At 35.0% G+C, this 20,074-nt stretch overlaps 1 protein-coding gene across 1 annotated transcript; it reads right to left on the bottom strand.

The window, feature by feature from the left end:
* Window positions 1-17,639: 17,639 nt before the first annotated feature.
* LOC127137695 (chitinase 2) lies at window positions 17,640-18,878 on the bottom strand. The gene has a single exon (XM_051064132.1). It carries the CDS (start codon window positions 18,821-18,823, stop codon window positions 17,957-17,959), a length of 867 nt encoding a protein of 288 aa, XP_050920089.1. The 5' UTR covers window positions 18,824-18,878; the 3' UTR covers window positions 17,640-17,956.
* Window positions 18,879-20,074: the final 1,196 nt, after the last annotated feature.

Below are 20,074 nucleotides of genomic sequence, written 5' to 3' on the forward strand. Positions count from 1 at the left end.
CATCACATTATGACTCGACTGGACTGACTATGCTCTGATACCACTAATGTAACACCCTTCTACCCAAACGACATATTTATATATATTATCAGAGTACGACATGTAGAAGAGTTTACATTTCTTTCAATTCAACATTTATCACATCTCATTATAAAACATATTATTGATTTTAATAAAACTTCGCAGCGGACAACACACAATTATTATAATTCATCATTTAACAATTCATAAAATGTTTCAACATTTATCTCAACAAAAGATCTCAACATGTTAACCATCATGAACAACGGAAATAATAACATAATATCTATCGAATCCCATAACCCCGGTGTCACATGACCAGAGCATTTGACTCGACTCTGTAGAATAACTCCACACTTATTCTTCAGACCTCAACAAAGCTACTCCTCTTTATCTGCACATTGCTCATCATAGATGAACATAAACACATGCAGAAGGGGTGAGAATTACATTATTAAACAATAATATAACGACAGAATATAATATAATTATATTGCACACATGTCAACACAGTTCATCATAATCATCATTATAATCAACAAACTCATGAACATCAACAAAACAACACATCAATTGCAATGCACACACCCATGCATGACTCAACACGACTCGGTATACCCATTTTGTGACCACTACAGGATCACCACTCCCAGATTCATCACCATAGAATCCGAGTTCCCCGTAAGGAACCAAGCCTCTCAACAAGCCCGGAGTCAACAACATCATTGGAACTCAGTCCGTTCATCACTAGGCATCGGCCTTTCATGAATGCATGCACATCAAACATGCATAATAATCATCATAGCAACAACAACATCATATAGTCATGTTATCATCATCATTAATAACATGATATACAACTCAACAAAACAACAACAACATTTCATCGATTTCACATCATTACATAACACATTTATTATTAAACATGTACATTCAACATGTAATCATCATAAACACCTCATACACCATCATATAATCACTATTAATTGTTATGATACAATTACAGCGACCTACTAAGAGTCTCGCAACTCAACGTACTCCAAACTCATTAACATCAGATTCTGGATTTATCAGTTCGCGCCGCCAACATAGGTTCGCGTCGCGAATAATCAATTTCGCTTCAGTTCGCGCCGCGAACGAAGGATCGCGTCGCGAACAGTGAATTACAGAACTCCTCTGAATCCTGCTCAGTTCGCGCCGCGAACTGAGCTTCGCGCCGCGAACGCGCGCGAACAGAACTCCCCTGCTACGAAAACCAGCGCAGCTTTGCCTCTTTGCTCGCTATAACTCACACCACACGGCTAACAATCCAAAATCAACATTCAACAGTTATATATACACAACATACTTCGATTACAATACATATAACGTCACAAAACTCACAGATCGGACAATTTCCCTCAAAAACCCCAACTTTCCCAATATCCCTAAAATTCCCAAAATCTATCAACGATCCAACAGATATCGCGAAATTGCTCGCATATTAACGTTTAATAAGATTCAGACCCCTTACCTCTTTGGATTGAAGGAAACTCTGAGCACTCTTTGGCCTTTTCCTCTTCCTTCCCTTTCTCTTCTGCAGTTCTTTCTCTTTTTCTGACTCTGAAGCAAAACACGTGAAAACCAACTGAGTTCTCCTTTTGGCCTCTTATATCCAATTCCACCTTTACCCTTCCACTCTTCATATTCCATTTATTTTATTTATTTAATTATTATTAAAATAAATAACATCTATAATAATAATAATAATTCCTAAAATTTCAACTTTATTTAATTAAATTAATAACATAATATTAACTTAATTAAATAATTCTCTTATTTTAAATCGGGGTGTTACAACTCTCCCCCACTTTAGAAGTTTTCGTCCTCGAAAACATACCTCAAGTAAATAGAGCCGGATACGACTCCTTCATCTGATCTTCACGCTCCCAAGTCAAGCTCTCACCAGCTGGACCTCCCCAAACAACTTTCACTAGAGCAATCTTCTTACCTCTCAGGGTCTTCTCTTCTCGGTCATCTATCCGAATTGGCAACACCTCAACGGTCAAATTATCCCTCACCTGGATATCATCCACCTGAACAACATGCGAAGGATCCGCAATATATTTTCTCAACTGAGATACATGAAACACATCATGCAGATTAGAAAGCGACGGCGGTAAAGCTATCCGATACGCCACTTCCCCAACTCTCTTCAAAATCTGATACGGACCCACAAACCTCGGAGTAAGCTTTTTAGACTTTAAAGCTCTACCCACACCTGTCGTCAGAGTAACTCTCAAGAACACATGATCTCCCTCTTGGAACTCAAGTGCCTTTCTCCTATTATCATGATAACTCTTCTGACGACTCTGAGAAATCCTCATTTTCTCCTGAATCATCTTAACCTTTTCAGTCGTCTACTGCACAATCTCAGGTCCGAGTACAACACTCTCACCTGATTCATACCAACACAATGGAGTTCTACACCTCCGACCATACAATGCTTCATATGGAGCCATACCGATACTAGCATGAAAACTATTATTATAAGTAAACTCCACCAACGGCAAATAACTATCCCAAGAACCACTCTGCTCCAACACACAAGCTCTCAACAAATCCTCCAAGGATTGGATAGTTCTTTCAGTTTGACCATCAGTCTGAGGATGATAAGCTGAACTCAACCTCAACTTAGTCCCCAACGCTTTCTGCAAACTTTCCCAAAATCTAGAAGTAAATCTGGGATCTCTATCAGACACAATACTTGATGGAATACCATGCAGCCTCACTATCTCCTCAATATACAACTCTGCTAACTTCTCTAAAGAGTGATTAATCTTCATTGGCAAGAAATGCGCCGACTTAGTCAATCGATCCACAATCACCCAAATAGAATCATTACCTTTCACTGTCCTCGGCAATCCCGTCACAAAATCCATGGAAATGCTATCCCACTTCCATTCAGGAATCTTCAAAGGTTGCATCACACCTGCCGGTTTCTGATGTTCAATCTTTGACTTCTGACAAGTCAAACAGGCATACACAAACTTAGCAACATCTCTTTTCATACCAGCCCACCAAAACAACTTCTTCAAATCTTGATACATTTTAGTTGCACCTGGATGGATACTCAATCCACTCCTATGGCCCTCTTCAAGAATACTCTTTTTCAATTCCGACACCTCAGGAACACAAACTCTACCTTTAAATCGTAGGATGCCATTCTCATCAATCTCAAAATTACCACCATTACCCTGGTTAACCATAGTAATATGATCAACTAGAGCGACATCAACTTGCTGACCATTCCGAATATCTTCCAGAATTCCACTAGTCAACTTCAGCATACCCAACTTTACGCTATCAGCGGAAACTTCACAACCCAAACTCATATCACGGAACTGTTCAATTAACTCAAGCTCCCGAACCATCATCATAGACATATGTAGAGACTTTCTACTCAGCGCATCTGCAACTACATTAGCCTTACCGGGATGATAACTCAATTCAAAGTCAAAATCCTTCAGTAATTCTAACCACCTTCTCTGCCTCATATTTAACTCTTTCTGATCAAACAGATACTTCAGACTCTTGTGATCACTAAACACTTCGAATCTGGAACCATACAGATAATGCCTCCACATTTTCAACACAAATACAACAGCTGCAAGTTCTAGATCATGCGTAGGATAATTCCTCTCATGAACTCTCAACTGTCTAGAAGCATAAGCTACAACTTTACCGTTCTGCATCAAAACACCACCAAGACCCATCAAAGAAGCATCACAATAAACAACGAAGGACTCACCAGGATTAGGCAAGATCAACACTGGAGCACTGGTCAACCGCTTCTTCAACTCAACAAAACTCGCTTCACAAGCTGCATCCCACACATACACTTGACCCTTCTTAGTCAACTGCGTCAACGGCAATGCCAACTTAGAGAAGCCCTCAATAAATCTGCGATAATAACCAGCTAACCCCAGAAAACTGCGTATCTCAGTAGCAGACTTCGGAGTCTCCCACTGTAATACAGCATCAACTTTAGCAGGATCGACAGAAATCCCACCACTCGAAATCACATGGCCAAGGAAACTCACTTCCTTCAACCAGAACTCACATTTAGATAACTTGGCATATAACTTCTTTTCTCTTAACACCTGCAAAACAATTCTCAGATGTCCTGCATGCTCTTCTTCCGTCTTAGAATATATCAATATATCATCTATGAACACCACAACAAAATTATCAAGGTACGGATGAAATATACGATTCATATATTCCATAAACACACCTGGAGCATTAGACACACCGAACGGCATCACAGTGTATTCATAATGACCATACCTCGTACGGAAAGCAGTCTTCGCAATATCCCCTGACTTCACTCGGATCTGATGATAACCCGACCGCAAATCAATCTTACTGAAAACATGAGCTCCAACCAACTGGTCCATCAAATCATCAATCCTCGGCAATGGATACCGATTCTTGATAGTCACCTTATTCAACTGCCGATAATCGACACACAACCTCATCGTACCTTCTTTCTTCTTCACTAACAATACTGGTGCACCCCAGGGAGAAACACTTGGACGCACAAACTTCTTCTCCAGCAATTCCTCAAGTTGCTTCTTCAGTTCAACTAATTCAGCTGCCGACATTCTATAAGGAGACATCGACACTGGACTCGTACCTGGTACTAAGTCAATGGCAAATTCGACTTCCCGTTCTGGAGGTAAATCACTTACATCCTCCGGAAACACATCCTGAAATTCACAAACAACAGGCAAATCTACACTCACCACTTTCCTATCCGCTTGCAGAGACGCAAATAAAGCGAATATCTGAGCTTCATCTTTCACAAATTCCCCCACCTGCCTAGCAGATAGAAATCTTGCCTCATCATTCTCACCAACTTCAGAAAACCGCACCGTCTTCCTATAGCAGTTGATAAACACGCCATAGAATTCTAGCCAATTCATTCCCAGAATAATATCAATTTGGTGCAAGGGCAAGCACAGCAAATCAACCACGAACTCTCTCTCAAAGATCGTCAAATGACAACCTCGACAGACAACAGAAGTTCTCACCGAACCATTAGCAGGAGTATCTATCACCATACTTCCGCCTAAGGATGACACAATCACACCAATCCTGGTCGCACACTCATACGAAATAAAAGAATGCGTAGCACCAGTGTCAACAATAGCAAGCAATTCAACATTATTAATCAAGCAAGTACCTTTAATCAGATTATCTTCTTTAGGAGCTTCAGTCCCACTCAGAGCAAACACCCTACCAGTAGTATGAGCTGCAGTAGCCGCCTTCTTCGGTTTCGAGCACTGCGAACTGATATGGCCTTTCTCGCCACAATTAAAACATGTCGGACCAGCATCCTTACATTCCGTAACTCTATGACCAGTCTGACCGCATCGGAAACATCTCAGCACTTTCTTGGTACAGCTATCAGCACGGTGGCCTGGCTCGCCACACTTGAAACATTTACCAGCTATGGAAGATCCTCCCCCACTTGGCTTCTTCTCATCTACCACTTTCTGCTTACCTTTACCATTCGGAGATGCATAAGGACTACCACGATCCTTACTCTTCTTCTCACTAAGACTCTTGTAATGAGCTGTCCTCGCCTTGCTATCTTCATCAAATATCCTGCACTTATTAACCAGTGTAGGAAACCTACGAATCTCCTGGTAACCAATGCCTTGTTTGATCTCGGGACGCAACCCGTTCTCAAACTTGACACACTTGGATCCCTCAGCACCAGCGTCATTATAGTGAGGACAATACTGCACCAGCTCTTCAAACTTCGAAGCGTAATCAGCAACAGACATGTTACCCTGCTTCAGTCCTAGAAATTCCATCTCCTTCTTACATCGCACATCAGCAGGAAAATATTTCTCCAGAAAGGCCGTCTTGAACCTTACCCAGGTCATCTCCGTACCTGGTACTTCAATTCTCTGGCGAGTGTTATCCCACCAGTTTTCAGCCTCTTCAGATAACATATGCGTACCAAACTGCACCTTCTGTGCTTCAGTACACGTCATCACTCGGAAAATCTTCTCAATTTCCTTCAGCCAAATCTGAGCACCATCTGGATCATAGCGCCCTTTGAATGTAGGAGGGTTATTCTTCAGAAACCTTCCCAAATTCTTAAACTCGTCGACCGGCGGATTCTGCTGCGCCTGCATAGCCTGCGCCATAGCAGCCAAAGCCTCAGCAATCGCACGGTCATTATCTCCAGCCATACTCTGCACAACACCACTACAACCGTTAAATATCGACAGTGTCATTTACACTAATCGACCAACAGGGAAAACATCACATTATGACTCGACTGGACTGACTATGCTCTGATACCACTAATGTAACACCCTTCTACCCAAACGACATATTTATATATATTATCAGAGTACGACATGTAGAAGAGTTTACATTTCTTTCAATTCAACATTTATCACATCTCATTATAAAACATATTATTGATTTTAATAAAACTTCGCAGCGGACAACACACAATTATTATAATTCATCATTTAACAATTCATAAAATGTTTCAACATTTATCTCAACAAAAGATCTCAACATGTTAACCATCATGAACAACGGAAATAATAACATAATATCTATCGAATCCCATAACCCCGGTGTCACATGACCAGAGCATTTGACTCGACTCTGTAGAATAACTCCACACTTATTCTTCAGACCTCAACAAAGCTACTCCTCTTTATCTGCACATTGCTCATCATAGATGAACATAAACACATGCAGAAGGGGTGAGAATTACATTATTAAACAATAATATAACGACAGAATATAATATAATTATATTGCACACATGTCAACACAGTTCATCATAATCATCATTATAATCAACAAACTCATGAACATCAACAAAACAACACATCAATTGCAATGCACACACCCATGCATGACTCAACACGACTCGGTATACCCATTTTGTGACCACTACAGGATCACCACTCCCAGATTCATCACCATAGAATCCGAGTTCCCCGTAAGGAACCAAGCCTCTCAACAAGCCCGGAGTCAACAACATCATTGGAACTCAGTCCGTTCATCACTAGGCATCGGCCTTTCATGAATGCATGCACATCAAACATGCATAATAATCATCATAGCAACAACAACATCATATAGTCATGTTATCATCATCATTAATAACATGATATACAACTCAACAAAACAACAACAACATTTCATCGATTTCACATCATTACATAACACATTTATTATTAAACATGTACATTCAACATGTAATCATCATAAACACCTCATACACCATCATATAATCACTATTAATTGTTATGATACAATTACAGCGACCTACTAAGAGTCTCGCAACTCAACGTACTCCAAACTCATTAACATCAGATTCTGGATTTATCAGTTCGCGCCGCCAACATAGGTTCGCGTCGCGAATAATCAATTTCGCTTCAGTTCGCGCCGCGAACGAAGGATCGCGTCGCGAACAGTGAATTACAGAACTCCTCTGAATCCTGCTCAGTTCGCGCCGCGAACTGAGCTTCGCGCCGCGAACGCGCGCGAACAGAACTCCCCTGCTACGAAAACCAGCGCAGCTTTGCCTCTTTGCTCGCTATAACTCACACCACACGGCTAACAATCCAAAATCAACATTCAACAGTTATATATACACAACATACTTCGATTACAATACATATAACGTCACAAAACTCACAGATCGGACAATTTCCCTCAAAAACCCCAACTTTCCCAATATCCCTAAAATTCCCAAAATCTATCAACGATCCAACAGATATCGCGAAATTGCTCGCATATTAACGTTTAATAAGATTCAGACCCCTTACCTCTTTGGATTGAAGGAAACTCTGAGCACTCTTTGGCCTTTTCCTCTTCCTTCCCTTTCTCTTCTGCAGTTCTTTCTCTTTTTCTGACTCTGAAGCAAAACACGTGAAAACCAACTGAGTTCTCCTTTTGGCCTCTTATATCCAATTCCACCTTTACCCTTCCACTCTTCATATTCCATTTATTTTATTTATTTAATTATTATTAAAATAAATAACATCTATAATAATAATAATAATTCCTAAAATTTCAACTTTATTTAATTAAATTAATAACATAATATTAACTTAATTAAATAATTCTCTTATTTTAAATCGGGGTGTTACATAACCTCTCTTTAAGTGATCCCCAGCAGAGTCGCCAGTTTTGTCATACGGTGAACTGACTTTTTGTGGTTTTGCTTTGTAAAGCAAATGTCGCGGTTAGCAAGAGTCGCCACCGACTTTTCTTTTATCCAATAAGGAAAGGTGGAAAAGAACAGGAAAGACCTTAATTAGATTTTGGGTTCGGGAGGTACATTATACAAAGGGAAGGTGTTAGCACCCTTTGTATCCATGGTTATCCATGGGCTCTTAATTGCTCGATCACTTAGGTCATTTTCTTGTCTGAAAAAGTGTTTGTGAATTGTTTAGAAAATGGTTTGAAAAGAGAATTTAACTTTGTAATGATTCTTGTATGAATGTATACAAAGTGGTTATCTCGTTTAGTTTTGAAACATATTTTAGAAAAATATAACTCGGTAATGATTCTAGTATGAATGTATACCAAGTGGTGATTTTCCAAAGATATTTTGAAAGGTGTGAGGTGTGAAGAATGTTTTTAGGTTGTGAGCCAGCAATTAAGAGTTATACCTATCCGAGGTCTTTATGGGTATTTCCTATCCTTATGAGGGTAAAACTGTCCTTATTATTGAGAAATAAGTAGTTTTATCCTTTGGATGTAAAAGGGTCATCGTAGGGTCATTGATTGGTCATTGAAGGCAACAGTTATGAGGATACCTTAGCATTCGAAGGGATTATCATCATTTAACCGTAGGCTGCATCGAAGGGTCATCGAGGGACAGAATCGTATATCCAGAGGCAACATCCGAGGGACTATAATTTATTTTATGATGATTTAATCGAAGGGTCTTTGCTAAGGGTATCCCCACGTTCGCGGGACATGACCGTAATGTCGTAATCGTAAGGCAACAAAGAGAGGTCCAAGATCACATATTCAAAGGCAATATTAATTAATTAGGTAATTAAGATGAATTTCATTATTACAATCAATTAGGATAAATCTCCACATTAAAATTAATCAGACAATTCTGAATATATCTCCATAAGGGTATCCCACAAATAAAGTGGAATACCTAGCCGGCTGTTTCTTCGGGAATAGGTAAGCCTTCTACACAATTCAGCACACGGGTTAGAATACCGAGATAAGGTGCAATTGGAAATTGCACCACAAATAGACACAGCAGTCACATGGTCAAATAATGCATAATTATAGTAAGCTCAGATTAGACAAGCATAAGACAAAACAAACAAAAGCTACTGTCACGTTCGCCTCTGCCTCGCCTAGCGAAGGCCTGGCGAGTACTCGCCCCAGGCTCGCTTAGCGATGTGCTAGCGAGCGGCTACGGGTTTTGAATTTAACAACAGTATGATCTCCGGATCCTTGAGCTTTATGGCTTTCAATTACAAAAATAACATGGACAAACATTTAGGATATTCAGACATACTTAAATTCACATACGAAAGCAAATTACATATCGAAATTTAATCGTGATGCATTATGTATGTAGAGATCACCAATTGGAAACATAAAACAGTAGTGATGCGCAAACTTGTTTGCAATTGCAATATGGGAAGGGACTGATCACTCTTGGTATCGGAATGAGTTAGATGGCGGGAATTGGGCGGCGATAGCTTCGGTGCGGATGAGCTGCCTTCAGGGTTTCTTTACTCTGAAGTCTCCGGGTTAGCAGGATTTCTGTGCCAGAGTTTCTATCCGTCCTCCTCTGTCTTCCTTCGTTCGTCTCTTTTTTTGTCCCCTTTTTGTGACTGAAGTGCTGGTATTTATAGTGATTGTGGTGACCTAATGGGCTCAGAATGAAGCCCGAAAATTCTGAAGGTTCGCAAGCTTCGCTAGGCGAGCGCGTAGCGAAGGGTTCGCTAGGCGAAGGATTTGCTCGCCTAGCGAGCAGGCAATTTGTGACCTAATGGGCTCAGAATGAAGCCCAACCATTCTGGTGATCGCAAGCTTCGCTAGGCGAAGGAATTGCTCGCCTAGCGAGCAAGCTGGTTTGGGTTTTTTCTGAATTGGGCCTGTTGTAGTTGGGCTTTTGTTCCTTTAAGATCAGTGTCTTGCAAAATAAGTTGGAGTGCCTTTAGAAGTCCTTTAAAATATTAACGGGCAAATTTTGGGGTATGACAGTCATTGATGGAAAGAATGGGATGAAGATGAAAGGGAGGGGAAAAGGAAACCATAACCAAATCCAATTGATCAAGTACGAATCAAATCATCATCAACCAACACCAAACAGAAGAGAAATTAAGATAACAAGTCAAAGAGTCAATGTTATTTTTTTGGTATTTTTTGAATTAAAATAAAATGCAAATAAAAATAAACAAATAAGGTTGAACCTCAAATTCAATTCAAAATAACTTCAACAAGTCCAATTAAATTCTCATGGGTTCAACATAGTCAAACAAGCTTTGACTAATTTTCTCACCAATTTTTGAAATCAGAAAGCAATTAAAAACAATTTAAAATAGCACAATATGAATTAAAATCTCAAATAAATCTCAAATCAAATAAGAAATTGATGAGACTATTTTCATTGACTTATCATGATCCATAGATGCTATGAAAATATTTTTTGGATTTTTCAAAAGTCAGAAAGTATTTTAAAATGAATTAAAACTATTAAAAATCAAATAATCCATAAAAAATATCTAATGAAGTCACAAAAATAATTAAAAATCATAATATGAAACTAGATTTTTCAAGAAATATTTTGGAGTTGGTCTCATATTTTTATGACTTCAAATGAATTTTTTATGAATTTTTGAAAATCAAATGAATTAACTGAAAATAAAATAAATGAAATAAATGAAAGAAACCACAGCCACGTGATGAAGCTCATTAATTGACCTGGCATCAAGGGATGGTCCAGATATGAGGGCGCATGGTACATCCAAGTCAAACGCGCCACAATGTGTATTAAATGAAGTAAACACAATGGACGCACACGATTGATTAGATCCTGAATACAAGATCCAAAGGCCATGAAGGTGCACACATGGTGATGGTGGTGGAAACCACCATCTTCTCCGGCGAGACAACCACTTCCGACCACCAGTTACAGAGAAAAAAGTTTTAATGAAAATGGAAAACAAGGACATGGAAATGAAGCTTGTGTGATGGAGATCAACACTATACCATTGGATCTTCCTCACTCTTCCTATATTGAGAGAAATGTGAAGGAGAAGATCATGATGTTCAAACTGTAAGCTCATGAAATGATGAATTGAAAGAACCAATGGCTTGCCTCAAGTGTGAGGACTTCAGAAAACCACACAAACACAAGAATGCTACATTAAATTGAGAGTTCTAGATCCAAAAAGTTTGAATGTATACCTATGAATTGAAGCACTTCTGGCCACGAATCCTCCAAGTTCCTTGCTCCTCTTTGATCTATGGATGTAGGGGAAGTGAAAGGCTTTGAAGATCAGCTAATGATGTTGAATTTCAAGCTCAAAAGTAAGAACAAAATTTGAATAATTCCTTTGATATGACTATGGTTTCAATGCTGCAGCAATTCAGATCTCCAAAAGGTTACTAAATGAATGAGAGGAAGTGGTTATTTATAGCTGAAGGTATCAGATCACATGCTTTGTTCATGTGCATGGCCATTTGAAATTTGCTTGCATGGGCCTGTGCAAGCGTGTGCAAGGCCCAATGATGGCTGAAAAAATATGCTGAGATCAAGTGAAAAACAAATGGACGTGTACATTGGATGGAAACAACTTGCACATTCAAGTTTCATCATGAAATACCAAAATGCACATAAATGGAAAGGACTTCGAAACTCCCAAGTGGTATGTCCAAATGAGTAATGTGAGTAATGATTGGAAAGCCCTTGAAATAAGGAAAAAAAGTCATGCTGGGAAAAAATTCATTTGGCATGTGAAAATTGATGAAAACTGGCTGTGAAAATCCAAGTACAAAACATATTCAAAACACTTTGAAAAATTTCCCTAAAAGCAAGCTTAATCAAACCCTTTTGTTTTCATGATGCAAGCTTCAAATGGAAAAACCTCCAACGTAAAAGTTGTAGATCTTTTCAATATTATCAATTTAGACTCAAGGTTTGCATCATTTGGATTTTCTATGACAAGGTTATTGGCATTTGAAGTTGGATACTTTTTCAAATTCAATGAATTAGGTCCAATATGACCTATAATGTTTTGTATTATCACATGTATTTCTTTAAGGATTATGAAATTTTGTTCAACATAAAATTTTAAATAGACATCTCAATATTTCCAATTCATTGTGTCTCACCTGAAAATCATAAAAATTCAGGAAGCTATGCCCTTGGTAAGTTGACCCAAAATTAGGGTTTCAGTCAAAATGACCTATAATATTTTGAAATGAATGATGACCTTCCAAGTTTCAAATGGATTTTTGATGAACATGAAAGTTATTCATATGGTTCTTAGAAATATTTTTTTCTCTTGGGATAATATTCATTTGACAAACACATCAAAAGTTATATCTCAATGGTGCTCAGCTTACTTAGATGATTTGACTGGTCAACTTCTCAAGGCCAAACTTCCAATCTTGATGAATGAATGATTGAGGGGCCTCAAATAGGCTCACATATGCATAAAATTATGAATGAAAGAACTTCCCTTGATTAAATTTGATTAGAGGTTGAGATTGCTTCATGGGTAAGGCACATTCATAGCACAATGGAATTAGGGTTTCCTTGGGAAACAATCCTCAAGCCCCTTGGGTTATCTTGATCAAATTGGCAAATTGAGATACTTCGGAGACATATATGATGATTAGGAGCTTTATGGACCATTGTCATGCTTTTTTCGCATCTTCATCTAGCCATTTCATTGGGCTTAGGAGCCTCCTAGGAGCATTGGAGCACATGATCACTTGAGCTTCAAAACAAAAAGAGTTAGTGACATATTTTTGTGCTTTTGGTTAGTAATCAAATAAGAAGAGCAATAGTATACAATACAAGCATGCTTGGTGGTCTCAAAACATTCAAACAAGTCCTAACCCTAGGGCTAAGGAGCCAAACATGCTATGATTCTTGAGACAATGCACTTGTGCAATAACAGGATGCCATGAAGGACCTTAAAATCAAAATTAGGGTTTTACACAACCACGGTTTGTTTGAGCCATTGTTTTAAACTACACTTTTTTAACTCAAGTATAAGCTACGATTTATTTCGGACTACACTTTAAAAGCGTAGGCAATAGAATACTATTTACAAAAATAATTGACCTACAATGGAGGACCAATATAGTTGTATCAAGAGACATTTAATGAAAAAAACTGACACAAAGCAATGAAAAGTACAAACACAAAACATAACGGTTAATAGTGTAGCTTATAATTAAGTCAACATTTCAACAAAAAATAAATTATCTAACTAAAGTCTTTATCACATAAAGTGAATTCTACAAATTATAACATACTAAGCATAAATGGCCTAAATGAGCGGTGAAGTAAGCAACATCAAAACCAAAATTCTCTCTTCTATATAACCATCAAATCTTGCTGCATTAAATACAAATATATTTGTGAGAACTAGAAAGGAAGCAAACTAGTTAATATTACAAATCTCAACCGGGAGACAACAAATCCACCACAGTTACAAGTAGAGGACTTATCACCTGAAACAATTAAAAAAGTCACATGTGAATTCAAAAACATAACTTTTAATCATAAAAATTAAGTCAAAGTATGCATAGCATCGCTCACTGGTTGAACGAACTTATACATGTCAGACCAACTCTTTTTTTAAAGCAGAACTTAAATCTGAAAAAACTCCTTGTTAGAATATACTCTTGTTCACATCCATAAAATATCTAATTATTCAAGAGTTTGGCCAATAATTTATTCACTATTTTAGAAAAGGAAATGGAACTTTCAAATCCGAGACACATTTTACTATAGATATATAATTTCAATAACATCTTGTAAGTTGAGAGATTTCACAAGCAAGGTCATTCTATAAATGGTTGATATTATAAATATGGGAAACAAAATATAATTAGAACTTAACTATGTTGAGAGAAATGATTTCAGATATCAATCTACATATTTACAAGTTGCACAATTCCTTGGATTCCACCAAAAGTCTTATACATAAAAATATGGCATTTTATGAGTTCTACTTTTGCAGAACTAAAAGGTGCTGATTTTGGTAAATTAACGGATATCCCACCAAAAGTCTTATACATAAAAATATGGCATTTTATTAGATTCACAATCACCAAAATATTCAGAATAAAATTCAGATCGGCATATGATAATGTAATAATAACAAATTAGATTAGGACCCGCGCGATGCGCGGATGGTAAATAAGACCGTGTAAAAATTGTTGAAATAAAATAAAACTTTATTTATGCTAGATATTATTTATTATAAAAATTTTAATATAGATAATAAGATTAGCATGACAAAAGAAAATAGTTTAATTTAAATTAAAAAATAATACATTTATAAATATGGAAATGCAAGATGGGACATCAAAATAAAACTTAAAACATGAAAGATGACTTCAAAATTAGAATCAATTTTTAGGGTTTTTTAGTTATTTTTTCTCTTAGATGAGTCATTGTTATTCCTTTGTTTTATTTTAATGGATTTTTTAGTCTTTAATTTGTATACGAAAAGTGACTCATCGTTAGAGGATAATATCTAAAGTTCATTGTTTCTAATAATAAAAAATATGTAGACTTGATTGAATATACTATAATTAATCATTAAATACCTATATTTATTATTTATGATTTAACAAAAATATGAAGAATATTATTTTGATTATAAATAAAATAAATATAATTAATTATAAAGATGAATAAAATGACATATAAAATGGTCTTTTTTAGATTGATAGTTTTCTATGTTATATTTTAAAAAAAAATTGATATGAATATTTATAATAATAATAATAATAATATATAAGTAAACCATGTATATTGATTATTAATTATATATTATAATGCAGTAAGGATCAAATGAACGGTTAATTGTCATAAATTTAATTATTAAATATGTAAAATATGATTGTCAAAATAATAAATGAATATTATTTCTAAATTATAATACAATTAGAATTTAATTAATTTTTAATAATGATAAAATTGAATTAGTCAATTATTTAATAGGTAAGTAAACAGTCATATCAACCAGTTTTAAACTGAATGAATTGTGAGTTTAAAGAACTTTAAACCATTATAAAATTGTATTATTACATTCACCAAAATGTGTAACTCAATTTCATTCATTCATCTTCAATTTAGTTCTGAAATGAAATTGATAATTTTTTATTATCAATATGAAATAAATAGTTGTAAATTTGATGTAATTGTATAGTTTAGTAATAAAAATTAAAATTAATTACATATCGATAGTCAAAAGTATAATGTAATAGAACTCAATTAATTTTTCAATTTTAAGAAATATTGTTAATAATAGAAATTTTAAATATTATTTAATATATTCATTATTTCTTTTAATTGGGAACAACTTTAAATATGATTTATTGTAAATATTTTATCTGATATTCAGTTTTTTTTAATAATAGAATTAAGTTTTATCACATTAATGTTTTGAATAACTTTTTACATCGATTTATGACGTTTTCTCTTAAGAAGAATTGTACTTTTTTTTATTATTAGTGCTAAATAAACTTTATTTTTATAGTGAATAAAATTTAGATTTTTTATTAAAGGAAAAAATTTATATTTTGTTGATTCAAATTAAATATTGATAGATCAATTTTAATAAATATTAATCATGAATAATTTCTAGAGTAATATTTGTTTTTATTGAATATTTATCTTAGTAACTTTTTTTATTCCATGTGATTTTATTAATATTAGAAATAATGATTAATATGTATAATATATTGTACATATTTCCTATGCCTCTAATTTTTAAAGGTGTAAAATTTAGCTCTCATAATAATAATATAAAATATTTACTTTTTTTATTGAATATAATCTAATAGGCCCTCATTATCTATATTTATTATTTATAATTCAAATAAAAGTAATTTTATTATTAAAAATAATAAATATAAATAATTATTATCAAGAATAAAATAATGTACAAAAATGATATCTTCTATTTATTTTCGTATTGATTGTTTTCTATGTTATATTCAAAAAAATTATATGAATATTTATAATAATATTAATGTATAAGTAAATATTTTATTTTGGTAATTTTTTTGTCATGGTCTGTCACTTTAAATAATTGGTTGGTCGGCATCCGTATTGACAATGTCTAATCCACTTTTGACGGGAAAATGACTGATAATTATATTTCATCTTTGTGCTTTTAACCTATTTGAAGAATTATAATTATATTTATGTGAATATTATATATATGGATTTATCGAAAATTATAATCTAACTATTGGAGATTGCGGAAAGGGGAAATTAAACCGTAGTTGAAGATATCCAAAATTGAATCTGGCAAGAACTACTTAATTTCAAATCTATTTGTCGGAAACCGTAGGAAGGGGAAACTCGAACATTCCAAATCTATTTGTCATAAACGGTAGGAAGGGGTAAACTTGAACAATAATTAAGGAAATCCAAAATCAAATTCTGCAAGAACAATAATCCAAAATCTATTTGTCAACAAAAATGATAGAAAGAATAAAATTGAACTAGTAATGGTAGGAAGTAGAAAATTAAACTGTAATTGGAGAATCCCAAAATCTATGTATTGGTAACGATAGAAAGAAGAAAATCTAATGGGAGAACAACCACACTTCCTGAGATATTTGTATGAGTAGAAAAAAGAGTTTGTCATTTGTAACGTGATATTGGAGAATCAGGAAAGGTGAAATGAGGTTTTGGAAGAGAAAGAGTCAAAAATTGGGTGTTGACAAATAGTAGTGTTTTGATTGGTGATTTAGTAAAAGTTGTTCACATAAGCTAATAAGATGATGTGGATTATTTTTGAAAAAGTTAGGGTTAGGTGTCGCAAAATAATTTGAAGTATTAGATTTAATATATATAAATAGATAGATTGTCTATAAGAACTATTCATCCATTTTGACACTCTGAAACTTTGTCTTTGCATATGAGAATATAATGCATGTTCAGAGTTCAGAACCTTGAGAATAGATATCAGAGTCTAATGACAAGATAAGGCTTGATTAACCAGAGTGCATTAGAGGCGTCTATTTCAGAAGAGTTGACGGATGGTATTTAGAGTTGACATTATTTTCAGAACTTCGTCAATGATTGCATTGATTTAGATTCTGATCATGTCCAAACTTCAAAATCTATTTTATCAGAGTCTAGAGTCGTTATATCTAGAACCTCTCTGAGACTAGAGTTCAGAGTTTCTAAAACCATAATTTAGAATTTGATCATCATTTTGAAATATTGATAATTACGATATTCTTATACCAATAGTAATTAATATCTTGGAATGTAAAAACGAATCAAAATTGGAACGTGAAAGAATAAAAAAGTGATGTAAAAGTCTAGTATATAGAGAAATTGAAAACAATAATATTTGCTTCTTATTATTAACTTAATAGCAAGATATTACAGATAATTCATGGTACATACAACAGAAACAGAAGCAATTAAAATCTCACAAATCACAAGATAACATAATACTTAAAGGAAACAGATAAAAAGGTGCAGAATACAAAGACACAAGCAGTAAAAAGAGCAGACACGATGGATGATAGGTCTTATTTAGAATATGTAACATACTATACATAGCATGACGCATAAGACGTTGCTATTAATTATAGTATGTATGACCCGTGAAATAAAAACAAATTACCAGGTAGGTAAGAACCTAGTAAGTAATCACTTTTTAGCAAGGAGTTTTTGAATCTCTCGCTCAGGTGTATATGCGGGGGCAGAGGGCTTAGCATCCCAAACAAAAACTCCAACAAGTGATCTACGGTTAAGGAGGTATTCGCATCCCTCAATAATGGTTTTAGATTTAATAGCTTCATAGGTGCTGACTCCTACCAAGAATTTATCTAACGCAGTACCATATTCAGTAACTAGAATTTTAAAGAGCTTTTCAAAATCCTCCACTGTGTTAAAATACTGATTGTAGAACTTGTAGTCAATCCAGTCAATATAGCCTTTGTTGTCGCGATAAAGTTTGAGGTAGTAGGATTGGGAACCCTCTGTTGGAGCAATGGACACCACTTTCATGAATTTGGAAACATCTGGATCAACCTTGAGTTGTTTTATCACCTCTCCTATACAGTTGGAAAAGTCACTGATACTGGAACTGATCTTTTCATAGTTAATATCAATACCGTCAATTCCGTAAAGTACGTCATCGTTGGGGAGTTTGGTCTGGTAGTTTAGGATGATCCCTTTGATTGATGATGTGGCATTCACAATCCAGTCTTCATTATTCTTAGGGTTGAATGTATCTTCAGGGCCATTGCCTCCTATGCTTATTACCACTTTCACGTTCTTAAGCTTTTTCTTTAGTTCCGCCACCTTTTCTGGGCTAAAGCTGGTGAAGCTCCAATTGCGGTCAAAAAGTCCTGTGCCTTTTCCATCAACATGCGTCTCTGTGGCAAAGCACAGAATGAAGTGGAATTCTTTTATATCGGCATTGATCATTTCATCAGGAAAATGATCTATATAATCTCCCATGCCAATGTATTCTCGGAAAATGGTAGGCGTCACAATGGTAGATCCTGACATTGTGATTTACTTTCTTTTTGAATGAGGATTTAATTGGTTGTGGTTGGAATGACAACACTCCTGTTGCCCTTTTAAAAGCCTAGAGGTCCTATTTTTAATCAAACTTTTATTTATTAGTCTTCTTAATCTAATGCCATTTTATTGCTTTGCAATATAAACTATTAAACAACGCGACTAGACAATAACGACGGCAATATGAAAATTTAAAACTATATACAAATATGACTAGACAAAAACCAAGGGTGAAGAACGTTCCTAACTATATCAAGAACTTATGCAACTAATATTTTCAACACGACTGCACATACAATAAAGTATGCATACACTTGCCTATATTAACTTTTTTTTTTCAAATTTAATCTCATGGATTAAGTCAGAAGGAAACTTCTTCAAATTAAAAGTTACTATATATGTCATCCTTCCCTTATAAATGTTCACACTATGGTTTGTTAGAGATTCATAAAATATATAAAAAAAAAAAACTTTGGTCTTTTATACAATATCAACCCAACTTTACAATAATTTGAGTTTTTTTTCGTATGATCAACTCAACAACCTTAAATCAATTTTTTTATTGGTTTACCATTTTAGTCAAATATGTACATGATGTTTTGCTAAAAGTTTTATATTCAAATATGTATAGATTCTCTTGGTTTGTCATTCTGGACATGTGTATATTTGATTTTGTAAACAACGTAATTTGATATTCTGTGTTTATATAATACGTAAAACATATAGTAGGGAAATTTTTCTCCTTTTAAAAAGTAAGTTAAAATAGACTCAGTTGGATAATTTAGATGTCACGGAAATATTTTAGTAATCATGACCGACCTTTGGGAGTAGTTATGTAGGCGTCGGTTGACATTAAATGTAGTCATATCATTGAAACATTTTGTCACTTTTCTCTTGAAGTGTGACCTGAAAATGTATCGAGTGACATAATGTAGCTTATTGTGCACTTGAATTTGGTTGTGTTTCCAGAAGGAAATCTGACTGTTGATCCAAACTTGCTTCTCATTTTCAATCTGATTCATTCGATTGTCTTCGCCAATATATAAGAATGAAGGGAATATGGAGAAACTTTTTCCCAATTTTGTAGATTGAGTTTCCCTTATTTTTTTAGTCTTTCCCTCTTCTCTAAGAGCATTTTTATAGGAGTAACCTTCACCACATATTCAGAGCTTTAAAGCTCCGGCTCTCGGCCTTCTGTTTTACTTTACTGTCTTTGACCATATATTTCAAGGTATTTAA

The sequence above is a fragment of the Lathyrus oleraceus genome, chromosome 1 (genome assembly GCF_024323335.1).
Source record: "Lathyrus oleraceus cultivar Zhongwan6 chromosome 1, CAAS_Psat_ZW6_1.0, whole genome shotgun sequence".
NCBI classification, from domain to species: Eukaryota; Viridiplantae; Streptophyta; class Magnoliopsida; order Fabales; family Fabaceae; genus Lathyrus; species Lathyrus oleraceus.